The 22,659-nt window shown below is 38.2% G+C and overlaps 1 protein-coding gene across 1 annotated transcript in view; it reads right to left on the bottom strand.

The window, feature by feature from the left end:
* Positions 1-22,659, bottom strand: part of pcxb (pyruvate carboxylase b) — a 371,478-nt gene that overhangs the window by 2,127 nt on the left and 346,692 nt on the right. Inside the window, exons 18-19 of the mRNA XM_062994233.1 lie at positions 6,897-7,145; positions 910-1,050 (exon numbers count right to left, since the gene is read on the bottom strand). Coding sequence (XP_062850303.1) covers positions 910-1,050; positions 6,897-7,145 — 390 coding nt within the window. The remainder of the gene's footprint in view (positions 1-909; positions 1,051-6,896; positions 7,146-22,659) is intronic.

Genomic DNA, 22,659 nt, shown 5'->3' with positions numbered 1-22,659 from the left:
TACAGTTCCAAAATTAATAATACCCATGGTTGGGTAAATGTCTTTGTGGTTAATTAGCTCAATGTCATGCTGAAAATATGACAAATAAATCTCTCAATAAAATTAATGAATGCGTAGAAAAAGTGCCCGCATTTCTTTGTGCAATCTCATTTATCAGCACTGAGTCTTTCCTTATAATTCTTACAATGATTGAAGCATTTTAATTAAGGAATGCTTAATTCCTATTGCAGAATCTTTCTGGCAACTCAAGAGTCATAGGTCATGTCTTGTGGACACCCCTCTTCGGCTTACTACACAGATTTCTAATGGGGATTAGATATGGGCAATGTTAAGCCCATAGCAAAAGATTGGTGGTGATAAAACCATTGTATTATACCATCTTGTATTAGCCTCCTGCTAAAAATTCCAAGTATAAACACATTTAGTCTTAAGATAACTATTGCTGCAGCTCTTCTTTTTTTGCGACAGAATGATCGAAACACACTTTTTTCTCTTTTTCTTCACCCCCCCCAAATTCCTCCCCTAATCTAGTCATAGTCAATTACCCTGATTTTGCTTCACCTCTACCGATACTACCCTCCACTGCTGACTGAGGAGCTCCCTCCGACACATGTGCAGTACCGACTGCATCTTTTCACCTGCACAAGGCGAGTTCATATGCCGATCAGCACGGAGAACATGTGCACGGAGAGCCACACCCTGATCAGCACTATTCCCCAACTCCGCGCATGCACCATTAATCAGAGATCGTAATTGCACCAGTTTATTTATTTCATTTATTCATTAATTTATTCAGTTTATTTATTCATATAAAGCACAAAGCTATTAGACATTGCAAGTTTGAACACTTGTTTTCCTTTCACTGTATATACATGACCATACATACATTTTGCCTTGTAAAACAGTTACCTTGATGGCCACTGTGTCTTTGACCAGGACGGACCGCAGTTGACCATTAAGCTCAAAGAAAACTTCCCTCTGACCAGCTTTGTTCAGATCCCCTAAGGCCAGAGCTTTGATATGTAGTGTCTTTCCTCTCTCCAGCTCCACCTGAGTAAAAGAGATCAGCAGAAAAATAAAAGAGAAAATTAGCACAGAGGACCATTTACTAATGACAGATCTGGTTTAAACTTCTACCCAAAGGTTGCCTATTAGCACAGAGCTGACTCAGTCCTTAAGGGAGAAACAGAATCATGTGTTTCTGGGCAGTTAAAGTGGCACAACTATTTGGAAGGATCTGCTAACATGCCCACATCAGTGATGGCTTAATATAGCCTGTGCTAATCTATGCTAATCATCCTCAGATAACATCTTGGTTAGTTATCCTCCAAGGGAACGCCTGGGCAAAAGAACTGCCAGAAAAGTTCAGCAAGAGGGATTAGGCCAGCGTTCACAGATGAATGCTGAGGATAATAAGGAGCTCCTTCACATATAGAAAAAAATTTAGAGTCAGTTCATATTAGGCTGCCAGCATGTTAGACCTCATGAGTGGAGGCAGTTTCTGAGGTAAATGAAGCAGCAAGGTTAATAGGGCAGTGGTCGCTCAGTGGATAAGGTACTGGACTAATGTTTAATGAGTTGCTAGTTCAATCCCCCTCTCTGCCAGGTTGCCACTGTTGGGCTTTACTGTCAAATTTTTACACCTTTGGATAAGAGCGTCTGCTAAATACCATAAATGTAAATAAACAACACTACATAACTATGGATTTTTGAAAATGTATATGAAACAAACCTAATGTAAAATGTTAGCACCACTTAATGTTTTCGTATCTGATTGTAGACAAAGCAATATATTAAATTAGTTTATTTTAAAAAATGTGAGTAAACACTAGACCTAGGTCACATGCAAATGGCCTCACAACACGTAAAACCAACTCTATCTAGATCCACCATATCATATGGTATGTTTTAATGTACCTTTACCACCAGTGTACAATTCTACAAGTCTTTAAATGCATAAAATGATGTAAAACTATGTCTAGTGAGCAATTTCTGTAATTCAAGACCTCCTAAATGCTACTTAGACTAAATAGGCAAAATTCCCCACAGACACACTGTCCAACAAGCTCATTGTCATGTATTCACATACTTTTGACCATATAGTGTGAGACAGAAACACAGCAAGAGCCCAGTCCTTTATATTATCTGTACTTTTGCTTGATTTATTCCATTTATCTCTATGCCAGATATGTAGCCTGGGTACAAGAGGAAAAAGTCTTTGCCAAATGAGTTGTATTAAAATTTCAAACTACAAACTAACCCTAATCTATACTGCCTGTGTAGTGCCTGTGCAGTAACCATGAACTTTAATTAGGCAGTAATGGAATACAATGATTTAGAATATTAGAATAACCCTGTCTGGTAAGCAATTTCTGTAATTCATGACCTCCTAAATGCTATTTAGACTAAATGGGCAACATTCTCTCCAATAAGCTCATGGTCAGGTATTCACATACTTTTGACCATATATTGTGAGACAGAAACACAGTAAGAGCCCAGTCTTTTATATTATCTGTACTTTTGCTTGATTTATTCCATTTATCTCTATGCTTCCTTTCTGTGTGATTAGCTGTTGCATTCTGGCTTTCTATTTCTTCACATGCAAAGCACAGAGACAAAGGCAGCCTGGCAGGTACTGCCCAACAGGTGGGCACATTGTCTGTGGTCTGTGCTACAGCACTGGCTGTGGATGAGATTAATTAGAGTTTAGGAGCTAGACATGTAGCCGGGGTACAAATGAGTTGTATTAAAATTTGGAAATTCTTTATACGTGTTGGCTTACAAACTCACCCTAATCTACACTGCCTGTGTAGTGCTTGTGCAGTGACCATGAACTTTAATTAGGCAGTAATGGAATACAATGATTTAGAATATTTAGAACAGAAAAAGGTCTGTAGTGCAAGATATGTTTTGAAAATGCAGTATTTCTATGTAATATTTAAATTATTCACGGTTAAATAATCAACACAATAACACACTTATTAACAAAAAATTAACACACAAGTCTTATGCCAAATTCACACTACACAACTTTTAAGTTGTTCAAATTGCTGTACAGTTCACACTACACAACTGGGTCTCTTGTAATCGGGAGTCTTTTAAGTTGTTATGGTTTTCACAATACACGACTGATCGGTGATAGGGGGTCACACACTATACGACCTATCAACATGAGGAATCTTAGACGAGTCTATCTGATCTCCCAAATTATGTTTAGTCATGAAAACACACACGAGAAGTGACGAGGGATTTAATGATACTATGTCCAAAAATGCGCTTCAACAAGAAGCAAGCGATCAAAGTTATTTGAGCGCTGATGTGTAGCATGAAAGCAATTAGGAAAAAACAATTATCTGGGTGAAGAAGTGGGTTTGGCTGTGCGGCCAGCAGGGATCGTCTGTTCTGCAAAGAGATTTAGAAGTAAATAAATATTTTTTTGCATTGCAACGTTGGTATTATGGTGTCACAAATACTACAAAGCTTGTGTGTGTCGATGTATTCTGATATAAATTATATTACCCCCCCCCCCCCCCGCCCCCCCCCCCCGGGGTTATCCTTCTGTATTTTGTGTGCATAACAATTAAAACCTGATCGCAACATCTTTCACACTACATGATTTTGAGTCACCGACAGGTGCAGATATTTAACATGCTAGATATTTCTCTTAAGTCTGCGAGCGCTCAGCGAGCCACTCAGATTGAGTCATTGAACATTTCACACACAGCGATCAAGAGCCGATTTTTGCACCCTTAGCGAACGCCGAGCTGCTTTCGAGCTGCTTCCGAGATGGCACATTTAGTGGTGACCTGTCGGCAAGTGAAAAATCAGGGCAAAAATCGTGGTGTGAACTAGGCATTAGATTTTGTCTTAAATGCTTTTATAAATACTTCACATTTAATATAATCTAAAATGATGTAACATGACCATTAGCTTATTAGAGCTTATATCTGTTAATATCTATTTTTGCTGAGCTAGACTTTTTCTCTGACCGGATCAAATGATCTGGTGGTGGGTGATTTTAGCTTAAAAGTGTACGGGGAAAGTCTTATGTTGTAAGGAACCGATTTAGTTAGAATTGTATAAGCCAGTTTATGAAGGTGGAGCTTAAGATTGTGACAACATTCAAAGCAGCTGTGTCCCAAATTGCACACTACTGTACTAAATATAATTTCTATGTGGTACGCTAGTGGTATGTATACAGTGTATCACAAAAGTGAGTACACCCCTCACATTTCTGCAGATATTTAAGTATATCTTTTCATGGGACAACACTGACAAAATGACACTTTGACACAATGAAAAGTAGTCTGTGTGCAGCTTATATAACAGTGTAAATTTATTCTTCCCTTAAAATAACTCAATATACAGCCATTAATGTCTAAACCACCGGCAACAAAAGTGAGTACACCCCTTAGTGAAAGTTCCTGAAGTGTCAATATTTTGTGTGGCCACCATTATTTCACAGAACTGCCTTAACTCTCCTGGGCATGGAGTTTACCAGAGCTTGACAGGTTGCCACTGAAATGCTTTTCCACTCCTCCATGACGACATCACGGAGCTGGCGGATATTCGAGACTTTGCGCTCCTCCACCTTCCGCTTGAGGATGCCCCAAAGATGTTCTCTTGGGTTTAGGTCTGGAGACATGCTTGGCCAGTCCATCACCTTTACCCTCAGCCTCTTCAATAAAGCAGTGGTCGTCTTAGAGGTGTGTTTGGGGTCATTATCATGCTGGAACACTGCCCTGCGACCCAGTTTCCGGAGGGAGGGGATCATGCTCTGCTTCAGTATTTCACAGTACATATTGGAGTTAATGTGTCCCTCAATGAAATGTAACTCCCCAACACCTGCTGCACTCATGCAGCCCCAGACCATGGCATTCCCACCACCATGCTTGACTGTAGGCATGACACACTTATCTTTGTACTCCTCACCTGATTGCCGCCACACATGCTTGAGACCATCTGAACCAAACAAATTAATCTTGGTCTCATCAGACCATAGGACATGGTTCCAGTAATCCATGTCCTTTGTTGACATGTCTTCAGCAAACTGTTTGCGGGCTTTCTTGTGTAGAGACTTCAGAAGAGGCTTCCTTCTGGGGTGACAGCCATGCAGACCAATTTGATGTAGTGTGCGGCGTATGGTCTGAGCACTGACAGGCTGACCCCCCACCTTTTCAATCTCTGCAGCAATGCTGACAGCACTCCTGCGCCTAGCTTTCAAAGACAGCAGTTGGATGTGACGCTGAACACGTGCACTCAGCTTCTTTGGACGACCAACGCGAGGTCTGTTCTGAGTGGACCCTGCTCTTTTAAAACGCTGGATGATCTTGGCCACTGTGCTGCAGCTCAGTTTCAAGGTGTTGGCAATCTTCTTGTAGCCTTGGCCATCTTCATGTAGCGCAACAATTCGTCTTTTAAGATCCTCAGAGAGTTCTTTGCCATGAGGTGCCATGTTGGAACTTTCAGTGACCAGTATGAGAGAGTGTGAGAGCTGTACTACTAAATTGAACACACCTGCTCCCTATGCACACCTGAGACCTAGTAACACTAACAAATCACATGACATTTTGGAGGGAAAATGACAAGCAGTGCTCAATTTGGACATTTAGGGGTGTAGTCTCTTAGGGGTGTACTCACTTTTGTTGCCGGTGGTTTAGACATTAATGGCTGTATATTGAGTTATTTTGAGGGAAGAATAAATTTACACTGTTATATAAGCTGCACACAGACTACTTTTCATTGTGTCAAAGTGTCATTTTGTCAGTGTTGTCCCATGAAAAGATATACTTAAATATCTGCAGAAATGTGAGGGGTGTACTCACTTTTGTGATACACTGTATACAACGTGGTTTGGGAGAGTTTATAAAAAATGGTGGCTATGGCCATGCACAATTTTTTTTACTATGTATTTATGCATTTTCTCTCTTTTTTCGATTTAGCGAAGTCAATTTGTCTTCCACTGCTGGGGATCCCGATTGCATTAGAGGAAGGTTAATTTGCCTGCTCACGCCCCCTCCGATGTGTGCGCAGTCCTTGAGGTACCCTTCTTTTATGCCCGTGCTTCAAAGGATTCGTACGAGGCTCATCCACTTTCTGCACAGGCGCCTCGGTCTGCTAACCAGGGTCCTTGCACAGAAGATCCCACCCACTTAGTCCGGTCATTTTCACACCCAGCAGACATGGTGGCCAATTTTTGTATGCTGTAGGCACTGCCAATAGAGGGCGTCCAGCTGACCGGTAAGCAGAGCCGAGATTCGAACAGAATCTCTGTGCTGGTGTGCTAGCGGAATATCCCACCTGGGCACCTGCTATGCACAATTTTTGTGTTGTTTGTAGCCAACTTCTTAAATGACCTACCTGAGATGCCCATCTTGTGAACAAAATGGCGTTTTGCTTTGTGAGACAAGTTACTATTAAGCTTAATAAGATGTACTGACAGTTGCACAAATGCAGTAAATATTGTTAAAAATGCTGAAATGTTTCATCAAGTTGTTAAATTCTTATATCATTTGGATCCCTGCTCACCTCTCACTCTAGTTAAACTTTGTGCAGCACAAGGACAAATTAGATCACTGAGGAATAAAGTTAGCTCTCTTCTAGCAGTGACATTGAATATTAAAATAGAAGGAAAGAGGAGTTCAGTGCTGGCCAGATTTTAGGATGTCAGATCCCACAGTGCTTTAAATCAGGTTGATCTGGATTTGGCATGTACTTGTCTTCAAAGCAAGTATAGACAAAGAGAATAATGAACAGTTGAATATGTGCCCCAGATATAGGCATCACTTGGGCACTGGTAATAATTTATAACAGACACACAAAAGCAGACATATCAAACAATATGAAAAAAAAAAACCAGCAGGAGAAAAAAGCAGGAGATAGTGAAAATAGATTACCTGAAATTCCTCTGCAATTTTTGGCCCTTCCAGAAATAGGCGTGTGCTGAGGCAGTCAACAGGACCAAAATTTGCTGTGAATTCTTTAAACTCCTGGAAGACTTTAGGGTACATGGCTGCTGACATGACATCTTCAGGTGTTATGTCCTTTCCATATGCAACCTTTAAGTCAGACTCCAGTTTCTTGAAGTCCATGGGTGGCAATGACGCACCAGGACGACCTTCTATACGAGGCAGTGACTTAAGCACCTGTAAAACAGGAGGATTAGAGTTATATTGGAGTGGATACACTTCATGGAATAATTATTCATCACCAAAAGAACTCCCACAACAACCGCTGTCTCAGGAGGGCATACAAAATGAAAAAAGACAGTACACACCCAGGGTACAGAATGTTTAAACTGCTGCCCTCTGGTAGACGTTACAGGCAAATCAAAACAAGGACTAATAGACTGAGAGACAGTTTTTACAACAGGGCCATAGCTCTGTTAAACACAAACATGTGACACATCATGTGTCATTCAACGGGTCTTGTGCAATTTCATTTCACTTTAATGGGACATGTGCAACTTATAATTTAAATTGGACATTTATTGGACATGTGCAATAGCTTCTTTTCCTGCTTCTGTTTGTTTGAGTGCTGTTTAATATTTATATTTGTATATAATAGTACTATTGTTTGCTGTTGTTGTTTTTCTTGCACCAGGAAGGGGGGGGGGGGGGGGGTGTATTTCAATTTTGCTGTGCAAGTGTACAATGTGCAATGACAATAAACTGTTTAACACTTAATTTCAACCTACCTCAGTCATGCTCATGTGGCTTAATAGATGTCATCTTCCAAAAGCTTGTGTAGTTATTTATTTATTTATTAGAATTTAAACGTCATGTTTTACACACTTTGGTTACATTCATGACAGGACACGTAATTACTGGTTACACAGCTTAATGTCACAATCATGGACAATTTGCATGTCTTTGGACTGTGGGAGGAAACCGGCACTCCCGGAGGAAACCCATGCAGACACAGGGAGAACATGCAAACTCCACAGAAAGGATCCGAACCGCTCAAAAGTTTGTGTAATAGTAGCACACAGGAAAGAATTCCATGATAAAAATCATGGTTTTTAAATTAAGCTGCTTAAAAATCATCACTAAATTTACATTTAGCAGACCCTTTTATCCAAAGCGACTTACAATCTAAGCAATTGAAGGTTAAGGGCCTTGCTCAAGGGCCCAACAGTGACAACCTGGCAGTGGTAAGGTTTGAACCAGCAACCTTCTGCTTACTAGTCCAGCACCTTAACTGCTAGGCTACAACCGCCCTATTGCTGGGTTCACATACTTCTGACTGGTTCATGCAAGTTTTCCAGGGCTTGAAATAAAAGTTTGAGGATAGTAAAATACTTTGATGTCTCATAAGGTGATGAGGAGAGAAAATGTCAAAATAGGGCACTTCACAGTGACATGACCAGATTAAAAAATGACACTGTAATTACTCTTTAATCTTATCTATCAATTCCTGACTGAGCTGTGGTAGAAAATCTTTACCTTAACTTCATAAGTTTAGTTATGACTCAGCAAAGTTTGCTTTAAAATGGTTGTGGTGTATGAAGAATTGCAGTTATTCCTCTGGGCGACACTACACAAAGTATAGGAATGCAGGGGGGCAAAGGTATCATATACTATAACTTCAAACACCACTGCTGTCAGAAAAACAGATACTCCAAAGAGACGTTTTTACTTTCAAATCAGTGGCTGTGCATAGTTACACAATAAACAAAACAATTTGCACTGTTTCATTATAAGCAATACAATCTGTTACTACAACCCCAAATCAGAAAATGTTGGGACAGTATGGAAAATGCTAATAAAATAAAAATTCTGTGTTCCGTACATTCTCTTTAACTTTTATTTCATTGCAGACAGGATGAACCTGAGCTATTTCATTCTTTATCTGCTCAACTTTATTTCATTTATTAATAAACTTTCATTACTGCAGTTCAGGCCTGCAACACATTCCAAAAAAAGTTGGGACGGAGGCAATTTAGAGCTAGTAATGAGGTGAAAAAAGTAAATAATGATGTGATTCCAAACAGGTGATGTCAACAGGTGATTGTAATCATGGTTTGGTACAAAAGCAGCATTCAGTAAAGGCTGAGTCTTTGATGAGCAAAGATGGTCAAAGGATCTCCAGTTTGTCAACAAATGTGTGAGAAAATTATTGAAATGTTTAAAAACAATGTACCTCAAAGAAAGATTGGAAGGGATTTGCATATTTCTCCCTCTACAGTGCATAATATCATTAAAGCATTGAAGGAATCAGGAGGAATTTCAGTGCAGTAAGGCCAAAGGCGCAAGCTGAAGCTGAACGCCTGTGATCTTCGATCCCTCAGACGGCACTGTCATTACAAAGTGGTAAATGCTTTACTGTCCCAACTTTTTTTGGAATGTGTTTATTAATAAATGAAATAAAGTTGACCAGACAAAACATTAACTATCTCAGGTTCATCCTGTCTGCAATCAAATAAAAGTCAAAGTAAATGTAAGAAACTTTTATTTGCTTTTTTCATGCCATCCCAACTTTTTCTGATTTGGGGTTGTACATTTCCCAGACTTTCCTTGCACATCTTTGTTTATCATGAACAAGATAGCAGAGCCCATTACCGAGCAAAGGAAAATAATTATATTCCTCAGGTCATGAGCTTAATGACGGGTTTGTGAATGAGCAACTTTACTGGGCATTGGATACTATGGACAAATTTGGAAATTAAACTATGTGTACAACAATAAACCCATTTGCAAGTGTTTAGATTAAAATATGACCTAAATATTTTAGTACTTCAGCATGTGTGTACCAAATTCAAAACAGAATTCCCTCAGTGATGGTGTGGACTGTTTTAGTTGGGAAGTTAGCAAACACATTAGCAAATGTGATCTGAGCAAAAACATGTCAGAGAATGTCAGCTGGTGTTTGTGAGACTAATTACTATCAAACTTAAAATGATTATTGACGATTAGGTAAATTACGGGGTGGTTTAGAGCATATTAGCTTAAACAAGCCTTTTTGGTATAGACCACAATAACTAATATTTCTTTAAAAGGTTATAAAATCTTACATTTAGAAGTCAGCTTACACCTTGGCGAGAAAATTAACAACCAAATGATTATGATTTTTCCATGGATGAACAGGGTGGAGTTACTGTGAAACAGATCCCATGACATCACTGGTTAAGGTTTATTTGGCTTTATAGACTGTAAAAGCTCTGGCATCCTAAAACATTTTCTATTAGTAAAAATAACCACAACTTATGGTAAGGGCAGTTGTAGCCTAGCGGTTAAGGTAGTGGAGTAGTAAGCAGAAGGTCGCTGGTTGCCACTGTTGGGCCCTTTAGCAAGCCTTTAACCCTCAGTTGCTTAGACTGTAAGTCGCTTTGGATAAAAGTGTCTGCTAAATGCTGTAAATGTAATTGATGAATCCATTTTTAGGATTCAATTATCCACCTTATTAATGATGTTTCTCAAACCCTTATTAGTGTTTCACCCCAGTGAAATATCAAGGAATATCACCCCAGAATTGTCAAGACCGTGTAAGAAGCAAATGAGGTGAAAAAATAATTGATTTTTGGGGGGAATGCTTTTGGTTTTCTTAATTGAGATTGAGAGAATAACAAGAGTCACTGTGAAACTGGTTTGTTTTTCTCATCTTGTGCTTATCCAAAGCTCTAAAACATTCTTTGAATCATTAAAAAATTGCTGATAAATACAGAATGAGTCTGTTTTTTGAGATGACAGAAGACATATTTGCTATTCAAAATATGGAATTTCTCAATATTTAACTACTAATGTATTTGAATAGCATGAAATCAACAGACACATTCAAACCTTATTCAAGCAGGATAAGGTCCCCTGTAACATGTAAGCATACAATAATGTGGGTTTGGGGTACATTATAATTTGGCTACTTACATTTAGATATTATTTTAGAAACTGTAAATCCTTTCATGAAATGTTGGATGCAAAACGTGATACACCCTGTACAGGACACCAGTACAAATAGGGTCATTACATATCCACTCTCATTTTGAAGAAATACACTATATGACCAAAAGCATGTGCACACCTCTTCTAATGATTGAGTTCAGGTGTTTTAGCCATACCCATAACTAATGCTTTCAACACTGGGGCAACAGTTTGGGGTGGGACGTTTTTAAAACATGAAATCTCTGTAAGTCTTATACTTTTCAATTGAGGCACAAGCTCACAAAGCAACTTGTGCATGTGGATTTGATCTACTTATCAAAAGAATGTTTAAGTTAATAGATATACAGCCATTGTTCACCTGTTATAAATATGGTCACATGAAAAAGAGAACTTCCAAATGTGTGCTCCAGAAAAGGCAGAGGAACAAGAAATATAACAGATGTATGATGTCTTATAGAAAAAGCCAAGATATTTAAGAAGGAAATCAACACATGCTTTATAGATGAAAGCAAAACTTGTTGAGCCTATTAAATTATGGAATGTCCTTAGGAACATGGAAACATCAGAGCATTTCATTGTTCCAATGAGGAATCTCTACACTGATCAACAAGCCACATCTCATGACAGAAAATGGACAGACAGACTGGTTCCATACTAAGAACCAATGAGAGAGGTGAATGTGAAGCAGAATTAAAGGTGGCTATAGGGATGTGACACTCATACCAGAAAATCACAAAGACCTGAAGGCCCTTATAAGGAATGTCAAAGAAGCATGGATTCTTGTAGATTCTAAAACCAAATTTGTACAAAGCATGGATAATCTTAAAGCTACAATGTTCTTGTGTCCACCGTGCACAACATGATTAAAAAGTTTACAGATCATGGTGCTGTAGCTGATTTCCCTGGATGTGGATAGATAAATATTAGATAAATACTGATGGAAAAAGCAACAAAAAAATCATCTGAATGTTGGATAAAGTACCTAATTTAACTCCAAACAAATCAAGCTGACCTGCAGACACTGTACACCAGCTCGCAGTCAGCTCACACTGTCAGCTCACATTACCTGTTATTATCTAAATACAATGGGACTAATTAAGATATCTCAAAAAAGCAGTTGAGAGAAGGCACCCTTCAAATTCGAGAGACCTGGTGCGCAGTTAGCAAAAGAAGTGTCTAAAATTCAAGAGGAGATGTGGAAGGAACTCATTCATGATTACAGGAAGAGATTAGTTTCAGTTATTGTTTCCAAAGGGTGTGCTACCAAACATTACATTAAAGGGGGCAATAATTTGTTCCAGTCAATTTCTGGAGTTCTGTGAGGTATCCGCTTTTTTTCTCAGCTTTGTGTTGTTGTAATAGCAGCAATTATCTGGGAGAAGTGGTGAATTTTCTGAATGAAGTGCAAGGGTGGCAATTTTTTGGCCATTACTGTAGATCATTCACTTACTAACTCCCTTTTCATTTACCATCATGTACTCCTCAGGAGCAACGGCCACAGAGAAGGCAGCGTGAGGTTATGTGAAGCAGTGTGACCATAAACATTATAAGCATTTTGTTTTCTAATGGCTTAGACCTGGTAATCAGGACACCTACTTCTTCCCACTATTATCACATCAGTGTCAGAGGAACTGCTACCACTGGTGCATTATTTTCTCCAATTTATAAGAATAAAATCAAGCAGAGCAGAAAAGTACAACAATCCTGAAGTATCCTGTTGCTGTAAAATCGTAAGTGCACAGTACGCACAGTGATGAAATTGATATTAAATAATGCAATACTACTTACAAGAGATAAAAACAGAAATAAAAGACCATGGTTCTGGTGATTGACGTTTGGACATATATATTATAAGCTTGTTGTAATTATCAGGACCTGCCTTATATAAAAAAAAAAAAAAAAAAAAAATTATAGTATATACACTGATCAGCCATAAACTATAACATTGTTATAGCCCATTGTTATAACCCAGTTCAGTTTTTCCAGAGTTTGTACTTTAAAAGAAATTTAATCTATATTTTGGATATAAAAACCCTGCCAATATTAGAGCTGAACAGTTTTGAGGCATTCTTTTTCCATAAGAAAATAATTGTTTAGAAAGTCTTTCCCAACATTTTTGGTCTAAAATTTTAATGAATATCTTGCACTTGTAGGGTGCTTTCCTTTCATCTGTACAGTTTATTACATACCACCTTAACAAGGTTTAATTCTGGAGATTGCTGCTCTTATCTTCTAAGGCAGGTCTGGAATAGCTTGCAGGTGTGTTTCATGTTATCTTGCTGCAGAATGGTGTGGTAGCTGTGTTAAGATTTCAATAATACATATAAGTGGCCAACTCTGGATTGAGCAAAAGAGCCCCAGACCATCACATTTCCTGCACCATAGTTGTCAGTTAGTGTCACACAATGATAAACCATCCTTTCACCTACTCTGCCACATACCATACAAAACATGGTTTCCAATTTTGATTAATTGGTCCATGAGACCGTCCTTCAGTTGTCAATAGTCCACTGCCGGTGCTGCATGGTTGGAGCAAGTCTCTTTTCAATCTGTTATCTTGTTTATTGCCACTTGACCTGTCAAACCTGCTCAAAGTTTTCTATTTACAGCTGAAACTGAGACTTGCTTACTTTGACCAGTGTTGAGCTGTGCTAAAGCTGCATATAAGCCATCTATCACAAACACTTCGAAACTTGTCCTCTGATGGTGTTGTAGATTCGGGTATATCTTTCTGTCAGACTTTTCCACAGTTTCAAACTGCCTCCTGATGGTGTAGGAAACTCTACTTACTGAAACCTTCGCGTCCCTATATAGGTGTGTGTGTGTGTTTTTTATAGGAAAGTCATATATATTTGGGGGCTATACTGGTCTGCTTCTCTTTTTTTGTTAGTTACCTTTGTTTATTGTCATTTCATTAGCAATACACTATATCCTACACTGCACTATTGTTCAAGTGACCTAAAGGGTTTAGTTTTTACACTGCTTTTAAACAGACAGGGGGTTTGTAGGTGATTGACAAGATTTGGAATTTTTGCAACAACTTTCAAAGCTTATACTTCCATTGCTGTAACCGCTTATTAAGTTTTTAGTGAATGACTTGTTTCCTGATAAAGTCCTGAAAAAAAAAAAGAGTTTTTTTATTTATTTAAATCTTGAAGCTTACTACTAACCTTCTTACATTTTCAGGTTGCTTACTGGACTTTAGTATCAATAAGTACTGGAAAATAGTGAAAAAACTTGACCGGTACACACACCAGTATAAAACCATACAATAATCATATGTTCATCATATAGGCAGGTCTGCATACACATGACAGTTTCGTTACAATGTGCTTAAGAGAGAATCTGATTCAACTGACAAAAATAATATACACTGATCAGTCAAAACATGACAACAGCTGACCACTCAGGTGGTGTAGCGGTAAAACACACTAGCACACCAGAGCTTGGATTTCGAATACATTGTAACGAATCTCAGTTCTGCCATCCGGCTGGGCTGGACGGCTACATGAACAGCAGTTGGCAAAGGTGTGACAAGCCGGACCAGGGATCCTCATAACTGGTGCAATTACGACCTCTGCTGGCTGATTGATGGGGAATAATGCTAATCAGGGTGTGGCTCTCCATGCATAAGGCTGGTCCACATATGAACTTGCCTCGTGCAGGTGAAAAGATGCAATCAGCTACTGCACACGTCGGAGGGGACGTGTGTCAGTTGCGAACTCCTCAGTCAGCAGTGGAGGGTTGTATTAGTAGAGGTGAAGCGTAACGCAACCAGGGTAATTGGATACGACTAGATTAAGGGAGAAAATTGGGGGAAAAATTGGAGAAAAAAAAAAAAAACATGACAACACTCCCATAATATGCTGTCAAAACAACTCTGACCCGTCAAACCGTATTTGGTACCAGAAAATAACCAGCAGGGTAACTGATGCACATGTACCCAGCCTACTATCTTTAAGGCACAGATAGAACTACATGGCCACGTACTTTGTGCTTATGTAGTGTTTAAATTAACAGGGCTGGACTGAAAAATAATACTGTGCACACAAACAGTAATATTGAAGAAGACCTTCCACTTCTTTTACTAATCAGTGAGACGGTGGATTCATGGTCAATAATATACAGCACATTTCATATGTGTTATTTATTTATTCTCATGTGTTACCATCAGGTTGTGGTGGGTTTCGCTTTGCCTGGAATCACTGGGCGCAATGCAGTAACACACTTTGGATTGCTATTTCATGGTTAGACAAATAAGCAGAGCTATAGTACAGGCAATGGCCAAAAGTATTGTAACTAATCCTTGTCTCTTTCAAAACCATAGACATGAAACTGCAAGGTTTTATTTGATTTTGGAATGAACACTGAGGTTGAGTAATAAGGCCTAGTTTGCAGATAGCATTCCAGTTCATCCAAAAGGTGTTAGATGAAATTGAGGTGATGTCTAACCATTTTTCTTCCACTGTATAGTTCCAATGCCTGCATGTCCATTATAGGTGTTCACATGGGTAATTTGACAAGCCTGACTACTCGATTCCATGCACAGAATGGCTCAATGCACTGTGAGTTGTGACACATTCACTTCAAAATAACAATTATTTGCAGTTTAAGCCTCAGTAGCTCTACTGTTGGTCAATACTACAACCCCTGGCAAAAATTATGGAATCACCACTCTTGGAAGATGTTCTTTCAATTGTTTAATTTTGTAGAAAAAAAAGAAATCACAGACATGCCACAAAACTATCATTTCTCAAACTGTCAACCCTCTGGCATTAAGAAACAATAAAAAAAGAAACAAATATAATAGTTGTGGTCAGTCACAATTGCTTTTTTTTTAGATCAAGTAGAGGAAAAAAATATGGAATCACTCAAATCTGAGGAAAAAATTATGGAATCATTAGAAAACACTGCACCATTATTACTTTGTTGCACCACCTCTGGCTTTTATAATGGTTTAAACTCTCTGAGGCATGGAGTTAACTAATGACAAACAGTATTCTTCATCAATCTGCCTTCAACTGTCTCTTGCTGTTGCCAGATCAGCTTTGCAGGTTGGAACCTTGTCATTGACCATTTTCTTCAATTTCCACCAGAGATTTTCTAATGGATTGAGATCCGGACTATTTGCAGGCCATGCCATTGACATTATATGTTTTCTTGAAGGAAAGTTTTCACGTCCTTTGCCCTATGGCAAGATGCATTATCATCTTGAAAAATGAAGTCATCATCACCAAACATCCTTTCAACTGATGGAATAAGAAAAGCGTCCAAAATTTCAATGTGGACTTTGGCATTTATTGAAGACCATCTCCCCTGTGCCTTTACCCGACATGCAGGCCCATATCATCAACAACTGTGGAAATTAACATGTTTTCTTTAGGCAGTTATCTTCATAAATTTCATTGGACAGACACCAAACAAAAGTTCCAGCATCATCACCTTGCCCAAAGCAGATTCGCGATTCATCACTGAAGATCACTTTTATCCAGTCACCCACAGTCCACGATTGCTTTTCTTTAGCCTACTTTAACCTTGTTCTTTTCTTTTTAGGTGTTAATGATGGCTTTTGTTTGGCTTTTCTGTATGTAAATCCCATTTCTTTTAGGTGATTTCTTACAGTTCAGTCACAGACATTGACTCCACTTTCCGGCCACTTGTTTCTCATTTGTTTTGTTGTGCATTTTCTGTTTTCAAGACATATTGCTTTAAGTTTTCTATCTTGATGCTTTGATGTCTTACTTGGTCTACCAGTGCTTCCCTTTTACAACCTTCCCATTTTGTTTGTACTTGGTCCAGATTTTAAACACAGCTTACTGGGAACAACCAACATCTTTTGCGACATTCCACAATGATTTATCTTCTTGAAGGAGTTTTATAATCCTCTCATTTGTTTCAACTGACATATCTTGTGTTGGAACCATGATTCATGACAATCTGCTTTGTGCAACAGCTCTCCGAGGTGTAAGCACTCTTTTTAAACTGAAGAATAATTAGCAAATCTAATCTGCTGCAGATGTTTTGTTTTTAAACTGCAAATTACAGAGTGATTCCATAATGTTTTCCTCAGATTTGAGTGATTCCATATTTTTTTCCTCTACTTGATCTAAAAAAAGCAATTGTGACTGACCACAACTATTATATTTGTTTCTTTTTTTTATTGTTTCTTAATGCCAGAAGGTTGACATTTAGAAAAATGATAGTTTTGTGGCCTGTCTGTGATTTATTTTTTTTCTACAAAATTAAACAATTGACAGAACATCTTCCAAGAGTGGTGATTCCATAATTTTTGCCAGGGGTTGTAGATGCCATAGCTTTCATGTTCTCTTGCATCAATGAGTCCTGGCAGCCCAACAACCTGTTTGTGGTTCATAGCTTGTCCCTTATTGGACCGCTGTCATCTACTATTCCTGTTACATCTTGTCAAATGCATAAGGGATACCCCTAGCTTGTATACAACCATTTTTTTTTAAAGATCACACACCTCACAATGCTTTCTTACTCTACGTGTTTGAGCCATATTTAGTTAAGCTCACGCTGTTGTTGGTCCAGGAATGTGACGCAGAAGTGTTTGCTAATGTTATTAGTCACACAGAGAGCAGTTTATAAATGCCTCCCACATTTCCTAGTCATATCTCATTAATTTGACGGCTTTTAGGGTAATTTACAGGGAAGAAGGTGCGTTTGTGTGTTTGTGCGTGAGTGTGAATGCCAACCATAGATAAAGAGGATTAGACTATGTCAGGTTTCGTTTGTTGTGCAGTAAAGCATGTGTCACCTCTTCGTTTGCTGTTAGTTGCACTCTAATCATGATGACTGTGTTTCTTTGCAAACATTGAGATAAAATAGGGCACGTTTATATATGTTACTTTACATAATAGAACTGTAAACCACATAAATAATAAATAATAATAAATCAAGCCTCTGCATCATAAAGAAAGTGTGAGATGCATTTTAATGCTATAAACGTAGCAATAACTGATGGATTTGGAATTGTAATAAATATTGACGCTCAAATAGAATGAAGCATTGTTTAGCATTCACCATGAGTGTACACTGTATATATTGGGGATAGGAGAACTTATCAGTGTTGCCTCGGAAAGTCATCGCAGAGTCGACCAGCATATCTGAGTTAATCAGAATGAGCTGATTCCCATAGATAAGCCACACGAATGCTCAAATGCACTTCAAAGCACTCTACAGCATCACATGCACACTGTCTAGCTCTCTCATACATGCAAATACCTTCCTACACATGCACTCGCACAGTCATAAACAGTTTGTATACACATATACAACCCCACAAAGCCTTGGGCTATGCAGAAGAGGACATCACGACAACAGCATCAGTTCAAGCCAGCTCCTCACTGCTGATATGAAATTACACAAGAGCTGTGCACAAGGGGACAAGTCCTGTTCCTGTTCCAGCATACAGGGGTCTTGGGGTTGCTTAAATGCTTTATGTAATCCAGCACAACTGCAGTGCACCTTAAGCCATGCTCATCTCCCCTCCTCAGTGCATTATTCTTCACATCACTGTCACTGGTTTGATAAACGGTGGAGATGATTTTGTGGTCCTACAGCTTTTTTTCTGTCTTATTTAATAAAAAAGTATAAAAAATGAAGCAGTATTCTACAAGACCAAGACTAGGTGTGGTCAGTGCCATTTTCGATGCTTAGACAACAGGCATTTGTGTTTTTTTTTTTTTTTTTTTTTCAATTTGAGGATCAAACCTGCATAAGTGAAAATAATGCAATTCCAGTTTCTTCAACTTCACAGTTCTGAGGTAAGTCAAGCTAAGCAGTAAAACAGTGGATTCATGGTCAACAATATACAACATAATTCATGTGTTAGTTAATTTCAAGTTTTACCATTGAGTTGTGAGTTCCGCTTTGTCTGGGATCACCAGGCGCAATGCATTAACACACCTTGGATTGCAGTTCATGGTGAGACAAATTAGCAGAACTACACTGATCAGCCATAAAATTAAAACCACCTCCTTGTTTCTACACACATTGTCCATTTTATCAGCTCCACTTACCATATAGAAGCACTTTGTAGTTCTACAATTACTGATTGTAGTCCATCTATTTCTCTACATGCTTTGTTAGCCCCCTTTCATGCTGTTTTTCAAAGTGCTTCTATATGGTAAGTGGAGCTGATAAAATGAACAGTGAGTGCAGAAACAAGGAGGTGGTTTTAATGTTATGGCTGATCGGTGTATAGTATCGATGTATGGCTGATCGGTGTATTTAAAACACTGATGCTTGCCTACAAAGCCAAAAATGGACCAGCCCCAAGCTACCTTCGTGGTCTAATCAAACCCTGCTCTGTACCATGCAACCTCCAAACCACTAGTCTCGCTTGCCTTGATCCTCCACCCAGGACTAGAGGAAGACAAGCATCAAGGCTCAAGAGAATAGTTCACCAACCAAAAATATCCAGCCAAAAGCACCCCGTGGGCAGCATCCTGTGACGACTGATGAAGGTCTAGAAGACCAACTCAAACGGCAGCAATAAAAGAGCAATCCTCTCTGACTTTATATCTACAAGGACTAGAGGAAGACAAGCATCAAGTCTCTTCTCTGCGTCTGCTAAATGCTGAAAATGTAAATGAAAATGTAGTACAATGTTCAAAGGTATTGTAACTAGTCCTTGTCTCATTCAAAACCATAAACATGAACATTACAATGGAACTGAAAGGTTTTATTTGATTTTGAAACAGGCACTTAGGCTAAGTGATAAGTCCCAGTTTACAGACAGCATTCCAGTTCAACCAAAAGGTGTTAGATGGAATTGAGGTGAAGTCTATGCTGTACATTATGGTCCTCTCTTTGTGTCTGGGGGTGCTAAATTGTAGAACAATTCTATAAAATCTCATTTCAGTGTAGGACAATCTTTTTTACTAAAGCATGTAATGGGTACAATACTTTTCATTTTATTTTTTTTATTTCAATGTGCTTTACACCACTTTAGCTGATGAATGACAATTTTCTTGAATCTCAACTGCTGAGCTACCCTTGGCCGCTATTACATGTTAAGAAGGTATTAATTTGTACACATGTGCCCTGAAAACTCTACAAAGGAAGTCCCTGAAAACATTACAGTAATTTAGATGGGATGTTTACAAAATAAATTGAATACTTAAATATCACAGCGAAAAGCATTAATAGGGTGATTCTTCAATTGGGGGAACTTTTACATCTCTAGGTTATAAATTTGTGTTAAAAATACTTTATTACAAAACAAATATTTTAGGTATTAAAAAGATAATTCATTGCATCACAAAAAAAAAAATTACATACCAAAATAATTATGATTTAAATTTTTTATGATGATTTAAACATCAATATTTTGCTACTTTGGCCTTGTCCCCAACCCAGACTTTAAAACTTCTCTGCTCTAATAAAATGCTAAAAAGTGATCAATCCATTATAAAAATCACAATATGAGTTTTATAATAACTTAAAAAGAAACAAAATGTAATTTTTGTTTTCATATTTGTACAACCTATGCATATTTTTGAGCAATATATTACTGTCCCCAGCATTATCGTCATTACCGCAACAGTGTATGGTTTCTGTAGGGAATCATTTGACGGTAACACTTGTTTATGTTGTAACCATGGAAACAAAGACTCGCAAGGAAGCACATGCCAGCCATGAGAGAAGATTGACATTTTAATGTCTGGAAATGTGAGTAATTCAATCATGTATTCCTCCTGATCATAGAGTATATTTATTCAGCGTCATTACCATTTACATCAATATGGCAGTACTTTACCAAAAAAAGAGAAATTTACACATTATTTATATGTATTTAAAGTGCATCTTGTACTAGCTGTTGACTAGCTTTAGCAAATCCATGCAAATCATTACCGCAACACGTCATTACCAACACATAATGACATTTTGCTAAGCCACTTCGCAAATAAATATGAAATATTAAAATTCTATATAAGCTCAATTGTAGCCATCATTAAGTCTTTGCTCTAAAGCATGTAAGCATTATCTTGACATAATTAAAACAAAATTATTACTAATTTTATTTTTCAAAAGTTAAGATGGTAAAAAGAGCCCGCAATTGAAGAATCACCCAATAGCATTTCTGCGTCACAATCTGTAAACATGACCCACAGTCTGGATATTTGATGAAGGTAAAATGAAGATCTTTTTTAGCACTTCTAAGTCAATTTATTTCTTATTCATTGTAGAAAAATAACTGGTGTTCAAAACATGTTTTTGGGTAAATTTACATCTATACTCTAACAGGTTCCAGACGTACATAATTAAAAAGTGTAATTTTGTAGTTAGAGCAACTAGCATTATATAATAATGTAAATTTCTTCTTCCCACACATATACTTACTTCACTAAGCCAGAACTGCTTTCTTTAACTGTATCAACATGTTCATTTTCCCATCTCATATACCTCTACCTTCCTATAAACAAAACCACAGACTGTAATGAGTACCATATTTCATCTATCTTTGCTTTCCTCTCTAACTGCACCCATTAAGTTCTCTCTCCCTCTCTCTGCATTTGCTGCAGGCATCTTATGGAAATGCTGCTACCATTGACAGTGTTTGATCTTTCAAATTTTGGACTCCAGGGTGTTACTTTCTTTGTGGAATTGGTGTGTTTGTGAGAATGAGGAGGGGAACAATAAAAAGAAATGGAATTTTTAAAGCCCCCTAGCCTTCTCCTAGAAACAGGCACAGTATGTCTATATGACAGCATACCCCTAAACATTCACCCTCATGACTTTATAACTTGTGTTCTATAGTGTGTCAAGATCATCAAGATCATTAGTTTGCGATGATGGATCTTTGTAGAGCATTTATTACCCTCCAAATACAGGAAGACAAGCTAACATTCATTCATTGTCTGTTTTACCACCACTTTATTCTATTGAGGGGCGTGGTGGGTACAATTCACTGGGCAGGAGGTAGGAAACATTCTGGACAACACACACACACACACACATTTACACTTTAATTTAAGCAGCTCCAATTAACCTGACTGCATGTCTTTGGACTGTGGGAAGAAACCGGAGCTCCTGGAAGAAACCCACATGGACACTGGAAGAACATGCAAACTCCACACAGAAAGGATCTGCACCGCTCCGCCTGGGAAGCAAACCCAGGACCTTCTTGCTGTGAGACAACAGGGCCACCCACCATGCCACCTAAAAAGCTAACAAGCCTTGTAAAACTAGTGCAGATAAGAAAAACTAATAAGAATACAATGGTACCTAGAAACTTAATGTCAGCCTGCACTTTACCTTCACTTCTTTACTGTTTTCTTATGCTTCTTAATTAGTGGAGAGAACAAATAAGAAGTAATAATTAAGAGAGGTTTAGTGTTTCTATGTCATTCTTTTAATACATTAGGTACATTATTTCTTTAATGATAAGTGTTTTAGACTCTCTTGGAAAAGCTGATTTGTACGATTTCTCAAAACCCCGAGCTATAACACAAGTTTAAAAGTGAAACATGAGAAAAATCCAGATGAACACAGATACATGTGGAGCTTTCAGAGTGAATTTGACGGTTATTCCACACAAATGCAGATTCGTCTCATGTTCGCATGTTATTTTACCACACCGCTCAAGCCGAGTGCTGAACAAAGCAGCAGTCGCACACACGAAAAAGAGTTTTAGGGTACAAATTTCTCGACAAAGGGTGTTGAGTTTCATAGATTCTGAGGGTGTTGAGTTTAAAATTTTTTAAAGACTTTAAGGAACATTGAGTTACAAGGTACCACTGTATATATCTGCATA

This window comes from Trichomycterus rosablanca, chromosome 4 (assembly GCF_030014385.1).
Source record: "Trichomycterus rosablanca isolate fTriRos1 chromosome 4, fTriRos1.hap1, whole genome shotgun sequence".
NCBI lineage: Eukaryota > Metazoa > Chordata > Actinopteri > Siluriformes > Trichomycteridae > Trichomycterus > Trichomycterus rosablanca.
This window is presented reverse-complemented; position numbering and strand designations above follow the sequence as displayed.